The sequence below is a fragment of the Scyliorhinus canicula genome, chromosome 9, assembly GCF_902713615.1.
Source record: "Scyliorhinus canicula chromosome 9, sScyCan1.1, whole genome shotgun sequence".
Lineage (NCBI taxonomy): Eukaryota > Metazoa > Chordata > Chondrichthyes > Carcharhiniformes > Scyliorhinidae > Scyliorhinus > Scyliorhinus canicula.
In genome coordinates, this window is record NC_052154.1 from 43,507,645 (window position 1) to 43,529,155 (window position 21,511).

At 42.1% G+C, this 21,511-nt stretch overlaps 2 protein-coding genes across 8 annotated transcripts in view; one reads left to right on the forward strand and one right to left on the reverse strand.

Moving 5' to 3' along the window:
- zgc:162297 (uncharacterized protein LOC555865 homolog) overlaps window positions 1–21,511 on the forward strand; it is a 70,924-nt gene that overhangs the window by 31,605 nt on the left and 17,808 nt on the right. Inside the window, exons 1-2 of one of the 5 annotated variants that reach the window (XM_038806616.1) lie at window positions 17,681–17,915; window positions 17,996–18,078. The exons of 3 other annotated variants lie outside the window; for them this stretch is intronic. In XM_038806616.1, coding sequence (XP_038662544.1) covers window positions 17,843–17,915; window positions 17,996–18,078 — 156 coding nt within the window. In that variant the 5' untranslated portion in view covers window positions 17,681–17,842. Of the gene's footprint in view, window positions 1–17,680; window positions 17,916–17,995; window positions 18,079–18,101; window positions 18,389–21,511 lie in introns of those variants that run through there. One more of the 5 variants, XM_038806620.1, reaches the window with a different exon arrangement.
- Window positions 4,561–17,533, reverse strand: ccne1 (cyclin E1). 3 transcript variants are annotated; one of them, XM_038806613.1, is made up of 12 exons: window positions 17,407–17,533; window positions 16,928–16,973; window positions 16,711–16,795; window positions 16,569–16,628; window positions 13,010–13,176; window positions 12,775–12,910; window positions 11,854–12,000; window positions 11,674–11,769; window positions 11,299–11,433; window positions 6,119–6,230; window positions 5,882–6,039; window positions 4,862–5,083 (listed from the first exon to the last, which is right to left on the reverse strand). In XM_038806613.1, exons 2-12 carry the CDS (start codon window positions 16,939–16,941, stop codon window positions 4,946–4,948), a joined length of 1,248 nt encoding a protein of 415 aa, XP_038662541.1. In that variant the 5' UTR covers window positions 16,942–16,973; window positions 17,407–17,533; the 3' UTR covers window positions 4,862–4,945. The 3 variants fall into 3 exon arrangements, with proteins under 3 accessions (XP_038662542.1, XP_038662541.1, XP_038662543.1); XM_038806614.1 differs by lacking the exon at window positions 17,407–17,533 and having other exon boundaries at window positions 4,561–5,083; window positions 16,928–17,395; XM_038806615.1 differs by lacking the exons at window positions 11,299–11,433; window positions 17,407–17,533 and having other exon boundaries at window positions 16,928–17,395.

Genomic DNA, 21,511 nt, shown 5'->3' on the forward strand with positions numbered 1-21,511 from the left:
GCATTCAGCCTCTGATCTCCGGGTAAGCGTTCTCCAAGGCGGTCTTCAGGACACGCGACAACGCAGAATTGCTGAGCAAAAACTTGTAGCTAAGTTCCGCACGCATGAGTGCGGCCTCAACCGGGATCTTGGATTCATGTCGCATTATATTCAACCCCCACCATCTGGCCTGGGCTTGCAAAATCGTACCAACTGTCCTGGCTTGAGACAATTCATACCTCTTTAACCTGGGATCACCCCCTACCTCTGCATCTGTAATGATTTGATTACCTGCAAATGATCGCATTCCAAGCATTGTCTGGCATCTCTGACTTTGTCTGTATAAATGTTTCTGGAACATACCTCTGCATTCACCTGAGGAAGGAGCAGTGCTCCGAAAGCTCGTGTTTGAAACAAACCTGTTGGACTTTAACCTGGTGTTGTAAGACTTCTTACTGTGCTCACCCCAGTCCAACGCCGGCATCTCAACAGTATGTATCTATGTAACTGCATAATTTAATCAGTGCAACTGCCATGGCCAGTCTATTTTAGGTTTTGAGAAACTTTCCATTGAACAAAGACAGAAGTGTCATTAGTAGAGATTTGTGCTGTTAGATTCAATTTAAACGGTGTGCCTGAGTTGACATCCTGACACTCGGGAAAATTTAGAAGTACAGTAGACGTTTAGAGTTTTGCCTGTTTTTTTAACATAAAAGATCTGCAACGTATCATTTCTGAGCACAAGGTTTTGTGCCACCTGCTACTACATATTAGTCCTCGCTGCTTTTGTGTCTCCTTGGAAGCTGCCTAAAATCAGTATTGGATTTATTTGCATATGCAAAGAAGGGACATGTACCTGTTTCAGGACTCTTCCACAGAATCCATGAGACAGCCAAGCTTGGCTATTTATTTTCCAGTCACGCAAAAAGGCCTGTAGCTTTTTTTTTAAATCACACGGCCAAAAACTGCACAAATACTGTAAACTGCGGCTTAATGATTGGCCTGTACAAATCTATTATGCTCTTATGTCCTTATTTGTAAAACCAAACATGCTGTTTAACATATATTGAGTATTTAATGCAGCCCCTTTCACTGGGTTAACTATAGATCTTTAGATTTTAAAAAAAATGTTCTGTTCTATTTGTGCCTTTTCTACCCAATTAGATTGGGTAGAATCCCAATTCGGACAAATCTTTCATTTAATTTCACTTTTTTTTCCCAGTCCAGAATTTTCACCTTTAAAGTGTTGGCCTTTTCTGTTTCTGCTTGAAACTGATGATGTTGAGGTCACTACACTACTTGCCTTGTATTGTTTTCCAGAACAAAATCAAGCAATGTATCGTTAAGAATTGGGCTAGAAATACTTCTGAAGCAGTCTTGGATGCACACTCAACTTCTGATTTCCTACGTTACCAAGTCTATTGGTTAAATCATCCAATGTTATTCCCCTGTGCTTGGTGTGCAAGACCATGTTGATAGGAGATCTAAATTCCCATGTCTATAATGCAAGTGACCTTTAGTCCACAAGTTGAAGACTAGGAGGAACCAATGTCAGTTGGCAGACCAGTTTCAGTGCTCACTTAAATAGCCCACATACCTTAATGTATCACATCAATAATTTTCTTTCCCATTCGCACGGCACTATGTTTAATTCTCATTGACATTCATCCAAGCCATAATATCTATACTTAATTATTAATATACTTTCCATTGTATCATTCCACTCTATTTTTAATCCTCAAACAATATCACAAAGCCATTCAGCCCATAATGTCTGTGTTGACTCTTGGAGTTTTTCTTAATGCCACTCATCCACCACCTTGTTCTGCAGATTCTTCCTTTTCTGATAACCATTCAATTCCTCTTGAATGGCTTTATTGAATCTGCCTCCACCACATACTCCAGTATTGCATTCCAGATCCTAAAGTGTGAAAACCCATCCTCACGTCTCCATGGCTTGTTTTGCCAAGTACGTTAAATTTGTGCCATAGTGTTCTCAATTTTCCGTATCTACTGGGTCTGGACACCATGGTTTTCCTCAATCAAATCTCTTCTGAAACTTCTCCAAGGAAATCTAGCGATGAGAGTTCCTCATCCCTGTGGGTCTGCTCTGTGCTCTGAATCCCTACAGTGCAGAAGGAAGGCCATTTGAGTCTGCACTGACCCTCTGCCAGAGCATTTCACCCAAGCTCACTTCCCCACCCTATCCCAATAACCTGCACATCCCTGTGTACTTAAGGGCAATTTAGCATAGCCAATCCACCTAACCTGTATATTTTTGGACTGTAGGAGGAAACCCAGGCAGACACGGGAGAAAGTGCAAACCCCACACAGACAGTCACCAGCGGTCGGAATTGAACCCAGGTCCCTGGAGCTGAGAGGTAGTAGTGCTAATCACTGCCACCCAATGCTTTCACAGTGTGTGGCACCAAAACTGGACACAGTTCTCCACTTGATGCTGAACGAGTGTTCTGTACACATTTAATGTAGCTTTCGTGCTTTTATACTGTGTCTCTTAAAGCCTAGATTGTATGCTTTATTAACCACACTCAACCTGTCCCTGTCACCTTTCCCTCTATTCCTGCATTCCCTTTAGAATCTTATATTTTGTTGGGTCACAACCCAAAGATGTGCAGGGCAGGTGGATTGACTATACTAAATTGCTGCTACTGACCTTTTTATTCCATGAGCTAGAAGTTTACCCACATGTCTTTTATGCACCACGTTATCAAATGCCTTCTGAAGACTACTTACACCACATCAACAGAATGACCCTGATGTTAGGAAAACAAAGGTAGTTTTAAGGGATTTTTATTTGTATTGATAAAACTATACCATATGTCTAAAGTTTAAGTGTGTTAACGTTTGTGCCTGGAAGGGTAAAACCTATGGTTAGATTCATGCTGGACAAAGGTGTTTGTAAGTGTGGTGGTTGGTTTGGTTCCAACTGTTTCTATTCTGCTGAGGGTTACAGCATGAATAAATAAAAAGGCATAATATATTTGGTGTAGCAACTGGAGGCCCTCAAGGGAAAAAAGCTTAAGTTTTAATTTTAAGCCGAATATATTGCATTGGACACAGGACATTGGGGACTTAAAAGCTCTCACTGTCAGAAGCTGGACAGGACAAGAGTTGCAAAGATGCAAGCTTCCTAAGGAACAAGATACAATCCAGATAACCAGGGACTGGGAAAGAATGTCTAAGATAAGAACAGAGACCAAGGTATTTAACAGGAAAATTCAAGGAAGAGTAAACAAATGGTTCCGAGTGGGGCAATTGCAATATCTAAGTGGGACAGCAGACTTCAGAGGTGAATGAAATGTTTGATGCCATTTTAACAGTCTGGGACCCGAGAGTTAAAACCATTGTGAACATCGAGTCCAAATCCAAAATGGTTTGGTGAAAAATTCTGGACCGGATGTGCTGTTAAGAATGGAGCAGAAGCTTGGTTTAAAAAGTCATTTGTGAAATATCGTCTGGATTTTAGAACATAAAATCACAAATGGAAAGCATTGTAAAAGATCTTAAAGCATATGTTTTTTTTTTAAACAATGGAGCTTGGAAACTCGCATAACAATCATCTGGGGGGTTTAGGAGGAAAAAGCCACAGACATACACACTCCACTCTGAACCTCACATGAATTTGACTATCTTGCATGATTAAAGGGACAGTGTGTTACTGAGACTATTGTAGTTTAAGATATACTTTGTAACCATGTTATGAGATAAGGGAGTAAATGAGTATTGTGTAATCTATCTTTTCATATTTTAATTAAATGTTTTTAAACACATTAGCAGTTAAAACTAGCAGTCCTGTTATTCCATTCCTCTAGGTTTTATAAAAAAGTAAATGTTGGTCTTTTGAGCCAAGGTTCCATCTGGAATCTTCCTGTCCAGTTATGTCATCAACTGAGCTCAACCCTCAAACAATCTGTGCTGGCTTTCCTTAATGAGCAACCACATTTCTTTGGTGACAGTGTCCCAAATTACAATTTCAGAAGCTTTCCCCCCACCTGGCAGATAGTTGCTAGGCATATCTTTACACCCTTTGTTGAACATTTGTAATTCTCCAGTCCTCTGGCACCTAAATCTAAGGAAGATCGAAAAATTATGGCCAGTGTCATTGTAATTTCCACTCACTTCTCTTAGGATCATGGGGTGCAACCGTATCAATTTCAAGTATACCAATAACCTATCCACTACCACCTTATTTTAAACCCTCTGAATTACCACCTTTCACCATGATGTGTGCAGCATAGTGTTCCTTGGTAATGATGGTTGCAAAATATTCATTTACTCCCAGTCATGCGCCCCCCCCCCCAAATTCATAAGATTATATACTGTGTTCAGTCACATTAATGAATGATATCCTATTTCACTATACATAGTTGGGGATAATAGTAAAAACTGGCCACCTTTTCAAAAGCTGCAAAGAAGAGATGGAATCCAGTGTTAAGAATAGAGGGGAAGGGACAGATGTGTTCAGTAGTTTAGGATTGGTCAAGTGTTCTGGTGAAATCCTTAAAACAGTTATAGGTCCAATTCAGCTAATTGTCACTTGTTATATAGAGAGAAAAGTGATGCATCCTCAGTACATTTTATTTAAAATAAACAGCAGCTTTAAGTACATAAACAATTTCATAAATCAATACTTTGTGACCTTACTGTTAATTTTTCCAAGAGCCACCCTCCTTAGCAGCATTCAGGATTACTTGGAAAGCACCCCTTATTTGGTTGGAGTTCTTGGTAAAGTCCACCAGTTTAAAAAGGTCAGTATTAAAAACAAAGTTAGAGTTCTAACATCCAGAATTAAGTGACACTGGCACTACCAGAATGCAATTAAAGGTATCTTCTGCATTCAAGGGTAAGCCATGTGAATCGAATCCAACTTTTTGTTCCTTACATTAAGGCATATTCTCAAATTCAGACTTCTAGGTGTGAGAAATTCACCCATTCACATCAAGTTTCAAGGTTGCAGATGTTCATGAGGACCCACACCAGAGTTGTGTTTCTTACTGCTTTGTGGTGGCGTTAAAATTCCAGACGGTACAGGTGAACATCTACTCTGTTCCAATAGTAGTGCTTGCTTCGTGTGAGCTTTATCCTGCGAAGAAAGGGAAAAATGAAATTAACACTAGTCCACTCATGTAACTAAGACAAGTGAGCATGGAATTCAAGCCTAGTGTTTCCTGTTACTGAGGAAGACCCCCTCCCAGTTTGTGGATCTGCTCAAGTTTAATCAAATGAGATGTTAACTAGGAGAATAGCTTTCAATCTGCAAGGACATACTAGTCATGCACTTTAATTTATATCTTTCATGAGTATGATAGCACACTTTGTAACAATTGTAGGGATAAAGGCCAATTTGCACAAGATCAGATACCTGTCACCTCAGCACTCAGTACTGCATGGGTGGCAGGCTGGAGTGGAAAAACTCAAGACATGAAGATGCCACCACAAAGCCAGGGTTCTTGGGTGGCCCAGCTCCCAACTTTGTTTGAGGATAATCAATCTGAGCAATGCCTGGTCCACCATCCTCAACTTGATATATGAAAGAGGAATCCAGGTGCAGTGATACCAGGCAGCACTATGGTTAACATGGCTTCACAGCACCGTTAGATTCCCAGCTTAGGTCACACCATGCAGATTCTGCACAGGTTTCCTCTGGGTGTTTCGGTGTCCTACCACAAGTCCCAAAAGATGTGCCAGTTAGGTAAATTAGACATTCTGAATTCTCCCCTCAGTTTACCCAAACAGGCACTGTAGTGTGGTGACTAAGGGATTTTCACAATAACTTCACTGCAGTGTTAATGTAAGCCTACTTGTGACACTAATAAAGATCATATTTATCTAAATGCAGTAGGTTACAGTATGACCTGCAATCACAGAAAATGAACCTTACCAGTAATGATAAGCTGTTAGAGTGCGTCTGTATATTGTGTAAATCCTCTGGCCAAACACCTTTCAACTTCTTGAGTTTTATGCTTCCCATTTCTCTCAAGGCCATAGCAAATGGAACCATCCATTTCACACATCCTTCTATTTCACTCCATTCAAATCCTAAGCATTAAACAAGGGTGTTAGTTGCAGTAATTATATACTTTAACTAAATTTGCATGTTATTTAAACATCACCCTACCTGAAACTTTGTGAACTAATTCACAAGAAGAAAAGTGATACAAAGCTGAAGCTGCTGTAACTCCATATGTGAACTCCAAACACTTCAGATCCAAGATACAGAGATCCAATAGCTGTAGAAAGCAATAGTTTAATTAACACCATTAGAGTTAGCTTATAATTCAACCCAAAACAAAATAGGTGGGTTGTTGTAGTAAAGAGCAAATATATAGCCTGCAGAACATATAAACTGTATGCCGTGCCTTTTGCTGAAGATGCATTGGATTGGGCTGGATAATGAACAAAGGCTAGGGAAAGAGAAATTAGGTATGGACTGGTGGGCATTGAGCCCAGCATTGAGAAATGGCTTTGGTCTGAAATAACATGGTGGAGTAATCTGCTTAAGCACCAATAACGACTAGGCATTAGGAATTTTTCCTTTCTTCCAGTACTGGTGCACACCACACACCATTTCCACCACTAGTTTTCAACAGCACACTAAAGAACAGATTTTCTCCACCTGACAAAATGCCTGACTAACAGTACTACATAAAAGAGAATTGTGAATTTCAGGTCTAGGTGAAGGTGTGCTTTTTGCATTCTTGTGTTCATGCGAGCTTGAGGCAGCAATATACAAAAATACTGTCCAGTGTTTTGTTGCAAGGAAGTATGTAGAAGAAAATCCAGAGTAAGGTATGGTGCAGCAGCTGGTGTCTGGACTGCAGTACAGTACATGGGAGTTAATGGACAGCGAGACTGCCTCAAGCAAACATCGGTAGATCTGATGACCCAAAAATTTAATCTCTTTCCATATATCAGACACGCTGAATTTAAGTTTCGTTCTCATCTGCAGTAGATATCAATTTTGAACAACTAGTCTAGAACAAAGATACTTTGATCACATTTCAATAGGATGCAGGTTTCGAACAAATGGAGTGTGCATAAATTGGTTGGGTGGCGGGGAGGGGAGGGCATTAGCAAAGAAAGCACCAGGATCTTCAAAAACTGATGCGACATAAACAATGTGCTTGTTGTCCGAGGCTAAAGACTGTTGGAAGGAGAACCAGAATGCAGACTGTGACACTAGTCTGGCAAAGAGGTTGGAAAAAAAAAAGAGGGAAAGCATAAACTGGTAGTTATTGGGGATTCAATAATTAGGGGACAAATGGTATCCTTCCAAAACAGTATCAAGAGTCCCATGTATATATTTTACATACTTGGTACGAAGGAAATTAAATACCTCAAACTGGCTTGAAATGGGCAAGGAGACAGTCATTGTGGGAAGTGGGAAGAGCAGATAAGGGGTCTTGTTTGGAGTGCATCAGAAACTAGGAGTGAATGAATAGATCAAGGTTTATAATTTCTGGATTACCAATTTGTATAGGCAAAAGCAAATTAAGAAAGCGAAGACAGAGGTTTGGGACTGGTCTCCGTTCACTACATTTCAGGTATAAGGATTTAGTGGAAAGACCAGGGATGTCAGAACTTTTAGTAAATGGTGGCAGGAGACTTGGGTGGAAAATGAAAAATTTGATGGGGAGGTGAAATCTTAATGATGAATGTTGAAATTGCTTCAAAATGAAGGTGCAACAAGTTGCCAGCATGCATTGAAAGCTTTATGGGTAGAATAAAAAAATTAGAAAAAAGATTTAATAGAGAAGTTGTATACATATTGGCCCCAATAGCTTTGAATGGATAGAATGTAAAAAAAAAGACAAATATGTAGCAACGGCAACTTTAGATTAGGATGAGATTAGAATGTAACAAGGGTGGTGAATGACTGGAACAGTTTTCTGCAGCAAAATGTCCTAAAGCCAACAAAGCAGGCCATATTAATATAATAGTCGCTTGTCACAAGTAGACTTCAATGAAGTTACTGTGAAAAGCCCCTAGTCGCCACATTCCAGTGCTCGGGGAGGCCGGTTAAGGGAATTGAACCTGCACTGCTGGCCTTGTTCTGCATTACAAGCCAGCTGTTTAGCCCACTGTGCTAAACCAGCCTTTTATTATATATTATCTATAAATTAGATTTAATAACAAGCCTAACTACATGTGAACATTTAAATATTTGAAAAGAAATGTAAAACACTAGATTCTAGTTTTAGGCAATGTGATGAGACAATATCCACAGTAAGACACTAGGTAGATCAGTGGGAGGTGGTCAAAGAATTTAATGTAATACAGAACCGGTTCATACTTGCATGGCTCTACTTTCCAAAATAGCCACAACCGAGGAGACAAGAGAAACTAATTTTAGGGGGAAAAGTGCATGTTATGGCATATGGGAGAGACAACAGCAAAACAAGGGTAATACTGTAAGCTACAAAAAGAGTATAAAGGAAATGCAAAAGGGATATTAAAAATAAACACTTTAATAAGTGAAGAGGTGAAGTGGGTCTTCAAAGTGGTGGAGGAAGAGGTCAGCATGGACATAAAGGATAACACTGAATTAGGATTCACCAAAATTATTGTAACCAAGTAACAGTAATGAAGAAAATAAGCCCTAACGAAGAAAATAAGCACTAAGTGACAAATATCCAGAACCAGATGGTTTCTTTTCAGGAAGAAAAGCAGTGAGAACATTGATGGTTATAGTCAAGGTATGACTGCAAAACCCTGCATGTCATTCCATTATTTAAGTAATCGGGAAACCAGGGAATGAAAACCAGCTTGATGTCAGGAAATTCAGACTGATAAAGGGGATAGTGTGACTGAATATTTTGAAAATTCAATTGATCAGTGAGCCAGCATGAGGGTAGGTGATGTTTGATTAAGTTGGCCCGATTAGATTTTTAAAAGAGGTGACTAAGTAGTGGAACGGGGAATATCTGTAGATTTCCATAAGACATCTGTTAAAGTTCCTCTATCATTTGGATGATGTTGAAGCTAAAAAAAAACCGAAGCCAATTTTTAAACTTTAATTGAGGAAATTGGCAGGATACAATTAGTAGTGTCCTGCAAGATTGAGGTTGGGGATCTTCACAGTTTGCAATGGGATAGAAAGCCAGATATCCCAAGGTAGCACGGTGGTTAGCATTGCTGCCTACAGCGCTGAGGACCTGGATTCAAATCCCGGCCCAGGGTCACTGTCAGCGTGGAGTTTGCACATTGTCCCCATGTCTGCATGGGTTTCACCCCCACAACATGTGCAGGATAGGTGGATTGGCCACATTAAATTGCCCCTTAATTGGGTACTCTAAATTTTTTTTAAAAGAAAGCCAGATATCCTAATGGCATTGACACTATAAACTGTAGATGGGAGCATGTAAATTTAGATTTAGTGAATGGACACTGGCAAAATGGAATTCAAAGTAAGATCATCCACTTTGGACCCAAAAATAAATTGAAAATTCCCTTTTGAGTGGCGTGAAGCTAGAAATAGAGGCTCAAAAGAAATGCAAAATCTGGGCAAAAATGATCAAGATGGATCAATGGACGCAGGTCTCTACAAGAGTACACATCGATAGAAGTTATGCTACAAATGTATAAAGCCTTAATTAAATCACGAGTACAACGTTCTGGGCACTACATTTTAGGATTATATTGGCCTTGGGAGGGAGTGCAGTGTAAATATCAGAATCGTAATGGATTCCAAAGTTTGTGTAACTTATCCTAGTAATTTAAACCCAAGGTTTTATTCCATGAAATTTTATGCCCTTCGGCATCACTCAAGTATGATTGCCCAACTAAGAATCTTCTGTGTCATGGGTTATGGATCTTTGCGTGGCTGATGAGACTGATCGTAGTGCCAAATGGTGGCAGGAGGTGGAATAGGTTCTTGGACTAGAGATTGCTGGTATTCTTTTCTCAGGCTCCTTTTCCAGACCTCCTCTTGCTGTTGGATGTTCTGGATTGTTTCTCTTCGATTAGGAGGATCCTCCAAGTATGACTTTTCAGAGCAAGGGTTTCCCAGGCATTGAAGTTATGTTGCATTTCTTGTGATACACTTTCAAGGAGTCTTTGAAGCACTTTTGCCCTATTCTTGTTCAGATGCCTTCCTTGAGCTCGACAAAGATTTACTTTGGCATCCTCAGTACATGGCTGACCCAGCAGAGTTAAGATTGTGGCCTCCATGCTGGTGCTCTTGGCTCCTTCAAGGATTCTGATGTTAGTATGCCTGTCCTCCCAACTGATGTGGAGAATCCATTTCAGACAGCGATGGTACCTCTCCAGGGTCGAGGTGGATTTGGTACGCAGTCCCAAGTTTCTGAGCATGTTTTAGAAGAGTTGGGAGGATGACAGCCTTGTACACTAGATCTTGGTATCAGCACAGTACATTCTAGGTTCTGAAATGCAGTTGAACTCCACTGAATGCACTTTCCCAGCCAGGATGGAGACAAAACAGACCATTTTCGGACACATTCTCTCCTGTTCCCATTCCAAGAATGAAATTACTGAATCAAACTGTATCACCTATGCGCCGGTCCAAAGCTCGGCACTTCTAGATCTCATGGTCCTGTTCCCATCCCTTAGGGCTTGTTGGGGATGGCATTGTGTTGTTTTCTTTGGGTGGACACCTGATGCAGGACATCTTAAGGTTGATATGCTGTGCACGTGGAAAGACACAGGTAGGTCCAGTGGCAAGGGAACCCTACTGCTGCAGCCTGCATGTGCCATTGAGTATCTTCTGCCTGATCTGCCATGGAGGACTGATTTTGGCTAGTTCCTTCCCTCAGACCTTTAGTCATGGGTGACCCCGCCAAGAGTCTAAAACTCTCCATCAATGGAATGCTCAAGCCTCTCTCAATGGCAAGGGGACAATATGGAATTTCATGACTTAGATTAAGGATTGATTTGATTGACATTTAGGTGGAAAACAGTTTTCTCCCAACCCTATTTCCACTGGTTGGGAAACAACTTAACTGATACTTGGAAATCTTCTGTAAATGGCAATGGATGCTAGATTAATAAATACATTTTATGAAGGAAGGGATATAGGGCTAGGTCACAGATCAGCCATGGTTTAATTGAATCGTGGAACAGGTTCAAGGAATAAATCACATTCTCCTGTCCCATGTTTGAGAGCACAGCAAATGTCAGAATTTCTTGTAATTACATACATCACAATCTCATGGAGGAAAATGTTTAAAAATTGTACTATAATCTTAGACTTGTTAATAAGCCACACCAAGAACCAAAACCAAATTGAGAAATGTACATAGTCAACAGTAGCCAAGTCAAAATGCAATAATGTCTGTTTACCTCCATTACTTGAACAAACATTTCTTGAGGGTACTGTGGTATCAATATTTCATAGATTTCTTGCAAATATGCAACTTGCATGTAGATGTTAAGCCAAGATACAATGGTTATTGGACACAAACTCCACTTCAGAGCCTAGAACAATTTGAACACAACAGATCAATCATCTGACAATTGATTCTAATTAATCTGCAAGATCAGCAAAATATTTTAGTACCAATCAGATGAGGTCACTTGATCTGCCTTCTATTCAAGACTTATTGAATAGAAGCCTCATTCAGGTTCTTGACCCATCCTACATATTTTAATTCAAACATATAAAGAATTAAAAGGTAAAAGCAGGCAGAACTTATAACCTGGCCAATTATAACATACCTTCAAGACAACCAGTTCCATGTTGAGGATTTCTTCTTCTGTGCAAGCTCCATCAGTAACATAAGCAAACTGGTGTAGCTTTGGTGGGTAGATTTCCTGAAAAAAAAAAGCCGTTATTAGTTGCACTGCAACTGAATGGAAAATGGAATTCAAGAGTCTAGAATCTAATTATTCCCTTACCTCCAGCTTTGCAGCAATAAATAAAGCTGAAATACCAATAAGCTGCAATCGTGTCTTCACAACATTTTGCTGTGTTGCCATAAACCTATCGAAGAAGTCCTGGGCTAAATAAAATGTTTCTCTGTGTAGCTTGTAGACTTCGCAAACCTTTGGTAGGAAAATAGCCAATTTCAACAGGTAGCAGAACTTCAATTTGCCAAAATAATTTGTCCTTAACCCTTTGAATTTACAGAAGCATTCCTATAGAACCAAGCCAGAATTGTTATTTCTAAAGCCAAAATAATAAAATGTTTGACAGGTCTCAGCTGGAGACTCAGAAGCAAGTGCTTTCCTTTAAAAAAAAATGATAGCAAAGTAGTTAGTAGCCTACTCCTGTCCCTATAGTACAAACCTGTTGTTTCACTTAGCAGCATGGCCAAGTTGATCTATTTCACTAGAACTGCAAGATACATACTGGAATGTAGGCTGTTGGTTCAAACACCCATACAAAGTACTGCATCAAAACAAGTATTACAGTATTAGATATAAAGAATTTACCAGTTACATAAACCTACAGATGGAAAAGGCCAGAGTAACATGAAAGGGAATGAGATCACACCATTCACTGCATGCAGCTGTTTTGGGACATCCTATATGCACTTCAGCCACTGTTGTAACATAGGGAATATGCACAATGTTATTAGTGACCAGGTAGACATTGGTTGATATAAATATTGATCATAAAACCTTTGTTTGAACAACTCTATGGCATCTCATTCCCATCCAATGTAAAGTGCAAGTGTCAATCCAGATTGTGGATTTTTAAAAAATCATTTTATTTGAATTGTGCCTTTCAGGGGAAGGTGTGTGCCAAACATCAGTTCAATTCAAAAGCCACAGAGCAAAGATTGAATTAGTGAAGATTACTTTTAAAATACTTACCTCCATTAACCAGTCTAGAAGAATAGTCCTCATCTTGGGTTGCAAGAGGGGATGTTTTTGCAAAACATCTTTGTCTCTTAAATATGCCTGTTCTTTCTTCAAAAGGATATTCCATACTTCATCGCAATTTCCCCAGCTGTTAAGAAAAAACAGCCATTTTGCTTAATAGCTGTGTGCACTACATACTTGATAAACATCTCAGGCACTAAAGTATAGTGTGGGTAAATGCACTTACCAGAGTACTGGTAATGGTGAAGCTCTAGTTGGAGTGACTAAGACATTTTTGAACCTGCACTCCACATAACTAATAGAATTTGATGTAACCACATCATCTGGATTTTTGTGCAATGTTGAATTGAGTCTGTATGGATGTATACAGTTGCTTACAGTATTCCAGCAAGCCTGCAATTAGTCAATTTTGCACAAATTAGAAAAATAACTATTACAATATTCTTTTCACTTCTAGGAATAGGTTTGAATTGACCTTCACTTTGGCACAATCAGATCTATCCCAGCTATAAAATCTCAGTTGAATTGGCCAAGTCAGAGAAAAAAGCCCACTTGGCTCATCAGGTCAGCACCAGCCAAGAATCGAGCCAGTCAGCCCAATTCCTCTTTTCAGCATTTGGTCTGCAGCCCTGCAGGTTATGACATTATGCATATCCAGACACTTTTTAAATGAAATGAGGGTTTCACCTCTACTACCCTTTAAGGCACCAAGTTCCAGACCAAACGCACTCTGTCACTTTTCTCCTCATCTCCCCTCTAATCTTTCTAGCAGTCTCTCGGCTAAAGTAAACAGACCCTCCCCATCCACTATCCCAAGCCTGCACAATTTGTACATCAATCAAATTTCCCTAAACTACCTGTTCCAATAAAAAAAAATCCCAGCCTGTCCAAACCTTCCACATGCTGCAGTTTTCCAGTCATGGCAACATCCTTGAGGAAGGACCCTGTACTATCAGATATATTTAATACCCAAAACATATATACACACACTCAACAGGAACATGTTGCACCTATTAGCAGTCCAAAATGGCTCTCAAGAGATGATATAACTACATTAAAAGTATCCTAGGCTAGTCTCATACTGTTAATTAAATGCATCCAAGATTAATTGCACACCATGCAAGGAATTCTAGATTAACTGCAGCAATTGAACTAGTATAGCAGCTGTACTGCCAGCCATTAGCATAGTCTATGACATTCAACTGCTTTTAAAGGTTTCGGAACGAGAAGTCCCAAAACTGATTGCCGAATGCTGGAAACCTGTCAAGTTTCTGATTGTCACTTCATGTTCAGAACACACTGACAGGATCAGATTTGGCTGTAATGTCCCCACAGTCAAATAATAGTTCTCAACTCTAGCATTTGGGGAGAGTTAATTTTTTAATAGTATTACAGTGTTTCAAGATTAACATTCCACACCACCATCCAAATGCTGATACTTCTATCCAGGTTCATAACATGAAGTGTGGCTACTCGAAAATGGCTGGCAGTGTTGGAACCACACTTCAGTGCCTTTGGTTAAGAGAAATTTGGGGAAAGGGATCAAGGTAAAGAGAAAATTATGGTTAAAAAGAAACAGCAAGAATTCTGAAAAGTTACTATGTTTAGCTAGATAAAATGCTACATGAAATAAAGATGGTTACCAGTAGATAATCAACAGCAACCCAGTGGACAAATTAGTAGAATCAGTCCTGAGAAATAGGATTAACTGTCACATGGAAAAGTATAGACTAATTAGGGATAGCCAGCATGGATTTGTTAAAGTAAGGTCTTGCCTCAAAGTCGATTGAAGTGACGAGAAGAGTTGATGAAGGTAGTACAGTGTTGTGTACACAGATTTTAGCAAGGCGTTTGACAAGTTCCCGCATGGCAGATCAGTCAAAAAAGTAAAAGCCCATGGGATACAGGGCAATGTGGCAAACTGGATTAAAAATTGGCTTAGCAACAGGCGATGGTTGATGGCTGCCTTTGCAAATGGAAACTTGTTTCAAGTGGCATTCCTTATACTGTTTATGTTATATTAACGATTTGGACAGGAACAGATGGGCACAATTGGGAAATTTGCAAACAACACAATGATTGGGTGAGCAGTGTCCAGTGTAGAGAATAACTATAATTTCCAAAATGATATAGATCGGTTGGTGGAGTGGGCAATAAAGTGGCAGATAGAATTTAACACAAGTGTGAAATCATACATTTAGGGAGGTCAAACAATAAATGGGAATATACTAAGGGATAAATGAAGAGAGCGATCTTGGCGTACATGTTCACAGGATTCTAAAGGCAGCAGTTCAAATACACAAGGTTGTAAAGAAAGCATATGGAATACTCTCCTTCATTGACAAGAGGTATACAATATAAACACAAAGGATCTAATTTTGGATTTGTATAAAACACTGGTGAGGCCATAAGTGTTGTGCGCAATTCTGGTCACCACATTACAGGAAGAACATAATTGCTCTGGAGAGATTGCAGAAGAGGTTTACAAGAATGTTGTCAGGGCTAGAATTTGTAGCTATGAGTAGAGATCGGATCGGTTGGGTTATTTTCCTTGGAACAAAGAATGCTGAGGGGTGACTTAATTGAGGTGTACAAAATTATATGGGGACGTGATACGGTGGACGGAATAAAATGGTTTCCCTTGGTGGAGAATTCTCAAGCCAGGGGACATAGATTCAAGGTAAGTGGCAGAAGGTGTAGAGGACATGAAGAACATAGAGGACACAGAGGGTAGTGGGAATCTGGAATTCACTGCCAAGTTGGTGGTGGAAACAGAGACCCTTAAAAAGTACCTGGATCTGCACTTTTAGTGCTGTAAACTACAGGACTATGGATCAGGGTGCAGAAAGGTTCGATTAGAAAGTGCACCTGGGTGTCCTTGGGCTGGAATGGACAAAATGGGCATATGGCCTCCTGCTGTGTTGTAACTTTTCTGTGGTTCTATGATATTAAATTTTTTTAAAAATAAAGTATACCCAATTATTTTCTTCCCCCAATAAAGGAGCAATTTAGTGGTGAATCTACCTCACCTGCATATCTTTGGGTTGAGGGTGAAACCCACACAAACATGGAGAATATGCAAACTCCATCGAGATAGCAACCCGGGTCCTCAGTGCCAGAGACAGCGGTGCTAACCATGGCACCCCATGGTGGTTAGCTTTCTGATCACTACTTTTGGCATTATACCAGTGACCATTAACTGGATGAAAGTTTTATTGATAATATAATTTGAGTTGAAGTTACATTTTTCCAGATTAAATGGCATACAACATAGAAAGCAAGCAAAATAAAAACAACTAATTTCTGCCTTTTAATGGTCGATATCTGGGGACAACAATATAGAGTCAACTGGCCAACAAAGTTTTTAATCTACATGATCCCAAAGCCCTGGTGAAAGTCCAATTAGCTATACTATGGACTGCAAAGCCGCTGAAAGACTCTCTAATGCTGCCTTAAGTTCATAAACCCCAAATTCATCTGGGGTTTTTTTGGAAGGTGGAAAACAGGTCAGAAAAGTTTTACATAAGTTTAATTACACCACAATAGTGGTGATTAGTATAGATATTAGACCCAAGTGCTCCACAATAGACAACAAAGTGACCCACAAAGACCAAAAGCACATTCTCTAGTATCAAGGCCCAGCTGTACGCAGGAATAAGCAAACTGCGGAACAGTTAGTGGCAGCATGCTGAACCCAGATCATAACCGGCTCAAAAGTTGATTTTATAGCAAACTGTTCAGTACATTGTAAAGATCATGGTTAAATAATTAGACCGTGCAATTACCTTCTTTTCGTATGGTTTCGTTGTCTGCACTTCTGTAACTTCATCCAAATCTTGCAAACACTATGATCAGAAAAGACTTGATTACCAAATTTAGAGATTTAGGAAACTTATGCAAATAGTTCACATGTGCGGCTAAACTTACAATGGCAACGTTTGCTTTCCGCTTTCTGGAACGCAGCACAATCTCTTTGGTTTCTTCGGCCTTTGTTGACTGGTTTATTATTTCACTACAAAAAAATAAAAATAAAAGCTTAAAGGAATACACATATGCTCATAATCGCGATACCTCTCCCTCTCGAGATATCTATCGTGAATTATAACTAGCAACACGCAATGCCTCAACTCAAGTTAAAACCTACCTTTTCCTGGGCATCTTCGGAGTTGGTGGAGTGTGTTAAAGATGTCCTGTAATTCAGAAGGGACAGGGCGGCAGTAAGTTACTGTTGCTTCTGCTACTTACAGGAACTGCCCTCAGGTTTGGGCGCGGGATGGGGCAGGCTGCTATGGCCCAGTCACATCACTGCTGAAGGAGGAGAGGACGAGCACTCCGTCCCAGGCCGACCTCTACTCTCCGAGATTGGCGGCCGCTCCTCCCTCTGTGGGCGCGGAGCCGAAGATGGCCGAAGCCGCGGTGGCGCCCTCAGAGCCCAGCCGCTGCCGGCTCTTCAACCAGGAGAGTAGGCACGGCCAGCCCGGGGATGGGTGGCAGAGAGTTAGCTAGTGCCCAGCGCCAGATGCCCCTCTCAGTGTCCGCCTCTATGATTTGTGTCTGTCTATCCCAATCTTCTACCGGTCTGATACCCTAATTAGCCCGCCCCGAGCCGGCTCCCGCTCTTACCCGGCGCCGCTCCTGGAGAGCCGGGCAACTGCGCCTGCGCTGCTCCCTTTAAATCGCTGGCGGGAGTCGAGCGCGCGTTCTCGGCTGGAGGAAGTGGTCATTGGGCCCCGCCCCCTCTATCCTTGCACCGCCTTCTCACCAGACCCCGCCCCTTATCATGCCCGCTCTCCCGCCAGGCCCCGCCCCCTCTTCCATGGCCTCGCCCCTCCATTCGTCGGCCGCGCCTCCTCTGCCCCGCCCCTTACCATGCACCGCCCACTCGTTGGGCCCCGCCCCCTCGCCAGGCCCCGCCCAGCCTGCCCTATGTGACTGAAGTGGACCCCACTGTGAATAAGGCCTCCCTCAGGCCCACCTGCTGGTCAGGACTCCAGCTGATTCTGCAGGCCCACTTTGAAAGGGCCGCGGCCACCCCATCCACGTCCAGCACTCGGCCGTCATGAGGTTGCAGCAGCTGTGGAGCCGGCTTCGCTGTGTAGTGCTGGGGATGGTGCACCTGCGGCCGCTGCCAGGTGAGACCGGCCCCGATTCCAAACCCCGACCAGCCGCCACTCTTCAGTCACACTCTTACCCTGTGCCTTCTCTCATTCAGGGGCTCCTCTCCACGGGTTATCGGTGTCTCAGATAAGCAAGAAGGCCTGTGAGGAAGCGGATGTGTACATCAATGCCGGGGTCGTATGTATCTCTAAACTTTAACCATGCCACGCACTCCTGGCACTGGCCTCAATTCTTCAGTATTTGAACATGTCAATTAGGAGCAGGAGTGGGCCATTTATAATGCTCCTATTCCTGCTGTAAAACCTCCGAAATAGTTGCATAATGCTGAATGAAGTGTGACTGGATTTTTAACAGAGCACTAAGCCATGAACAGTACTCAACAACCTCTCTGGCCCAGCTAAACTAATTCTATGTTTGTGGAATTTTTTTTTGCAATAGATTTTTTTAATACATTCTTGAAAATTTGTTTTACATCTCTACTGATCTGGTGAGTGGCTAGCAGGGGATTCTTCAGGTGGCAGTATTCCCATGCATCTGCCGTCCTTAGTAGTTGGTGGAGGTCGCGGGTTTGAAAGGTGCTGACGAAGGATAAAATTGTGAAAAGTGTATGATAAAACATGCTGGTTACTTCCTGGGTTGCTGTCTGGGAGAACTCTTCAGTATAATTGGCTAGCATGCTTGATGGCATCCCTGTTTCTGGACCATCCCCAGAAACTGTCACTAGATTCAAATTAACGTCAGGAAAGGTGAAATTGGTGCCCTTCAGCGTGCTACATCTTTATGGGCAGCTTTCTGCAAGGGTACCAGTGAGTGCCACCACTTTGCCATTCACTGCAAATTCTGGGCCAAAACTTTTTAACCATTACTTTAAAAGAAAAATACTAGACAAGTCTTGTGAGCTCTTTAAAAACATGTAATATTGCAAATGAAAATGAGGAAATGGCAGACCTATTGATCAACTATTCAGATTTCACAGTAGAGGATGAGGATAATATATTCTGGAGAAACTAATTTAGGCATAGAAAATCACTAAAGTCAAAACAAGCAAAAAAGCAGTATTAGAAAGCATAAGTAAAGACCGACAAATCCCAGGGCCAATGTTCTCCACACAAGAGTTTCAAAGGAAGTAGCTGAAGAATTGCAGATGAGTTGATCATAATCTTCCAAAGATTTACAAATGACAGCTCAGAAACAGCCACACAGGTTCATGTCAGTGTTTATGGTGCACACAAGTCTCCTCCCACACATCTTTATCTAACCTATAAGTATATCCCCCTATTCCTCCCCTCTTTTTTTATGTTTATCCACCTTAAATCGATATATATTATTCTCAGCTATTCCTTGTGGGAGCAAATTCCACATTCTAACCACTCTGGGTAATTTTCTCCACAATTCACCCAGGTCTCTAATTTTGGTCCGCCCACAAGTGGAAATATTTTCCCTTTGTCTACCTCACCATTTCAGAGTCTTGAAGGCTTCCATCAGGTTGCCCATCGGTCTTGGTGATTCAGGAATTGTTCATTTAGATTGAAAAATTGCAAATGTAATTCCAGTATTTTTGTGAGACTCAGAAACCAGGGAGTTTTGGACCTGTTTGACATCTGTTGGTGAAACATTATTGAAATCTATTAAGGACAAAATTACTGAGCACTTTCAGCTGATTAGAGTAGTCAGCATGGATTTGTAAAAGATAGAACAAACCAAACTGTATTTTTGAGGAAACACCCAAACGTAGTAGATCCTAAAATATTTATGGATGTAGTTTATATAGGCTTCCAGAATGCATTTGATCAAGTCCAACATAAGAGACTGTTAGCTAAAACTAAAGCTCATGGAATTGAAGGCGGAACTGGGAGTGCTATCCACGAGTAGAGCCGTGGAACAACTTAGGAAGGCAAGGGGAGTGGTGTATGAGCATGGGGAGAAGGCTAACAGATTGCTGGCCCAGCAACTCAGGAGGAGGGAGGCGGCCAGGGAAATAAGTTGGGTGGTGGACGGGAAGGGGAAAATGGAGGACCCACCAGGACTGAATAAGGTGTTTTGGGACTTTTATAGTAAGCTCTACACTTCAGAACCCCCGGAGGAGATGAAACAGTTCCTGGACGGACTAACCTTCCCAAAAGTGGGCAGGGGACTAGTGGGCGGGCTGGGGCCCCGATTAGAGCGGAGGAGGTACTGGGGGACTAAAGGCCATGCAGTCGGGTAAAGCCCCATGACCGGATGGATACCCGGTAGAGTTCTACAAAAAGTTCTCGGAGATAGTGGGGCCGGTGCTGACCAGGGTTTTTAATGTGGCGAGGGACAGAGTGACCCTACCTCCGACGATGTCACAGACCACCATCCCGCTGATATTAAAGCGGGACAACGACCCAGAATCCTGCGGGTCATACAGGCCAATCTCCCTGATTAATGTGGACGCCAAGGTCCTGGCGATTAGAATTGAGGACTGCGTACCGGAGGTGATTAGGGATGACCAAACAGGGTTTGTTAAAGGCAGACAGCGGCCAGCCAACTTGAGAAGATTGCTTAATGTGATTATGATGCCCCCGACAGGCAAGGAGTTTCAGGTAGTGGTGGCAATGGACGCTGAGAAGGCCTTTGACCGGGTGGAGTCGGACTATTTGTGGGAGGTACTCGGACGGTTTGGGATCGGGGAGAGACTGGTTAATTGGGTCAGACTATTGTACCAGGCCCGTAAAGCTAGCAGAAGGACTAACAGGACGACGTCAGATTATTTCAGACTACATCGTGGGACCAGACAGGGATGCCCACTCTCCCCGTTGCTGTTTGCGCTGGCAATAGAACTGTTGGCAATTGCTATGAGAGCTGCAAAGGGGTGGAGGGGAATGACTGGGGTGGGGGGTGGGGGGGGGGGGGGGGGGGGGTGGGGGGTGGAGCACAAGGTCTCTCTCTATGCGGATGACCTGCTCCTGTATGTGTCGGACCCACTGGCTGGTATGGACAATATACTGGAAACACTGAGAAAGTTTGGCTGGTTCTCAGGGTACAAATTAAATATGACCAAGAGTGAGATGTTTGTAGTGCAGGGAAGGGGCCAGGAGAATAGGCTGAAGGAGCTGCCATTTAGGCTGGTTGGGGAAAGTTTCCGATACTTGGGGACACAGGTGGCATGAGACTGGGGCAGGTTACATAAGTTAAATTTGACTAGAGTGGTGGAACAAATGAAGAGGGGGTTTCTAAGATGGGATGCACTCCCGCTATCACTTGCAGCGAGGGTGCAGACGGTAAAGATGACAATCCTCCCAAGATTCCTGTTCATTTTTCAGTGATTCCCGATCTTTATCCCGCGGTCCTTCTTCAAAAGGACAGGCAAAATCATTATGAGCTTTGTCTGGGCGGGAAAATCCCCGCAGGTGAGGAAGGCGATGCTGAAAAGGAACCGCAGCAAGGGAGGGCTGGCACTGCCGAATCTGATCAACTATTACTGGGCGGCTAACATAGCCACGATAAGGAAATGGATGGTGGGTACGGGGTCTATTTGGGAGCGGGTGGAGTCAGCTTCGTGCAGAGGCACCAGCTTGGCAGCCCTGGTCACGGCTCCCCTACCGCTTTCGCCGGCCAGGTACTTCACCAGCCCGGTAGTGGGGGC

Excerpts from the sequence above, each read along its gene's own strand:
- ccne1 (XM_038806614.1), bottom strand. Across the intron at positions 16,629-16,710 it reads GGAAAGCAAACGTTGCCATT|TGTTTGCAAGATTTGGATGA; the intron begins GTAAGTTTAGCC and ends TTCTGATCATAG. Across the intron at positions 5,084-5,881 it reads CTAACAGCTTATCATTACTG|GATAAAGCTCACACGAAGCA; the intron begins GTAAGGTTCATT and ends CTTTCTTCGCAG.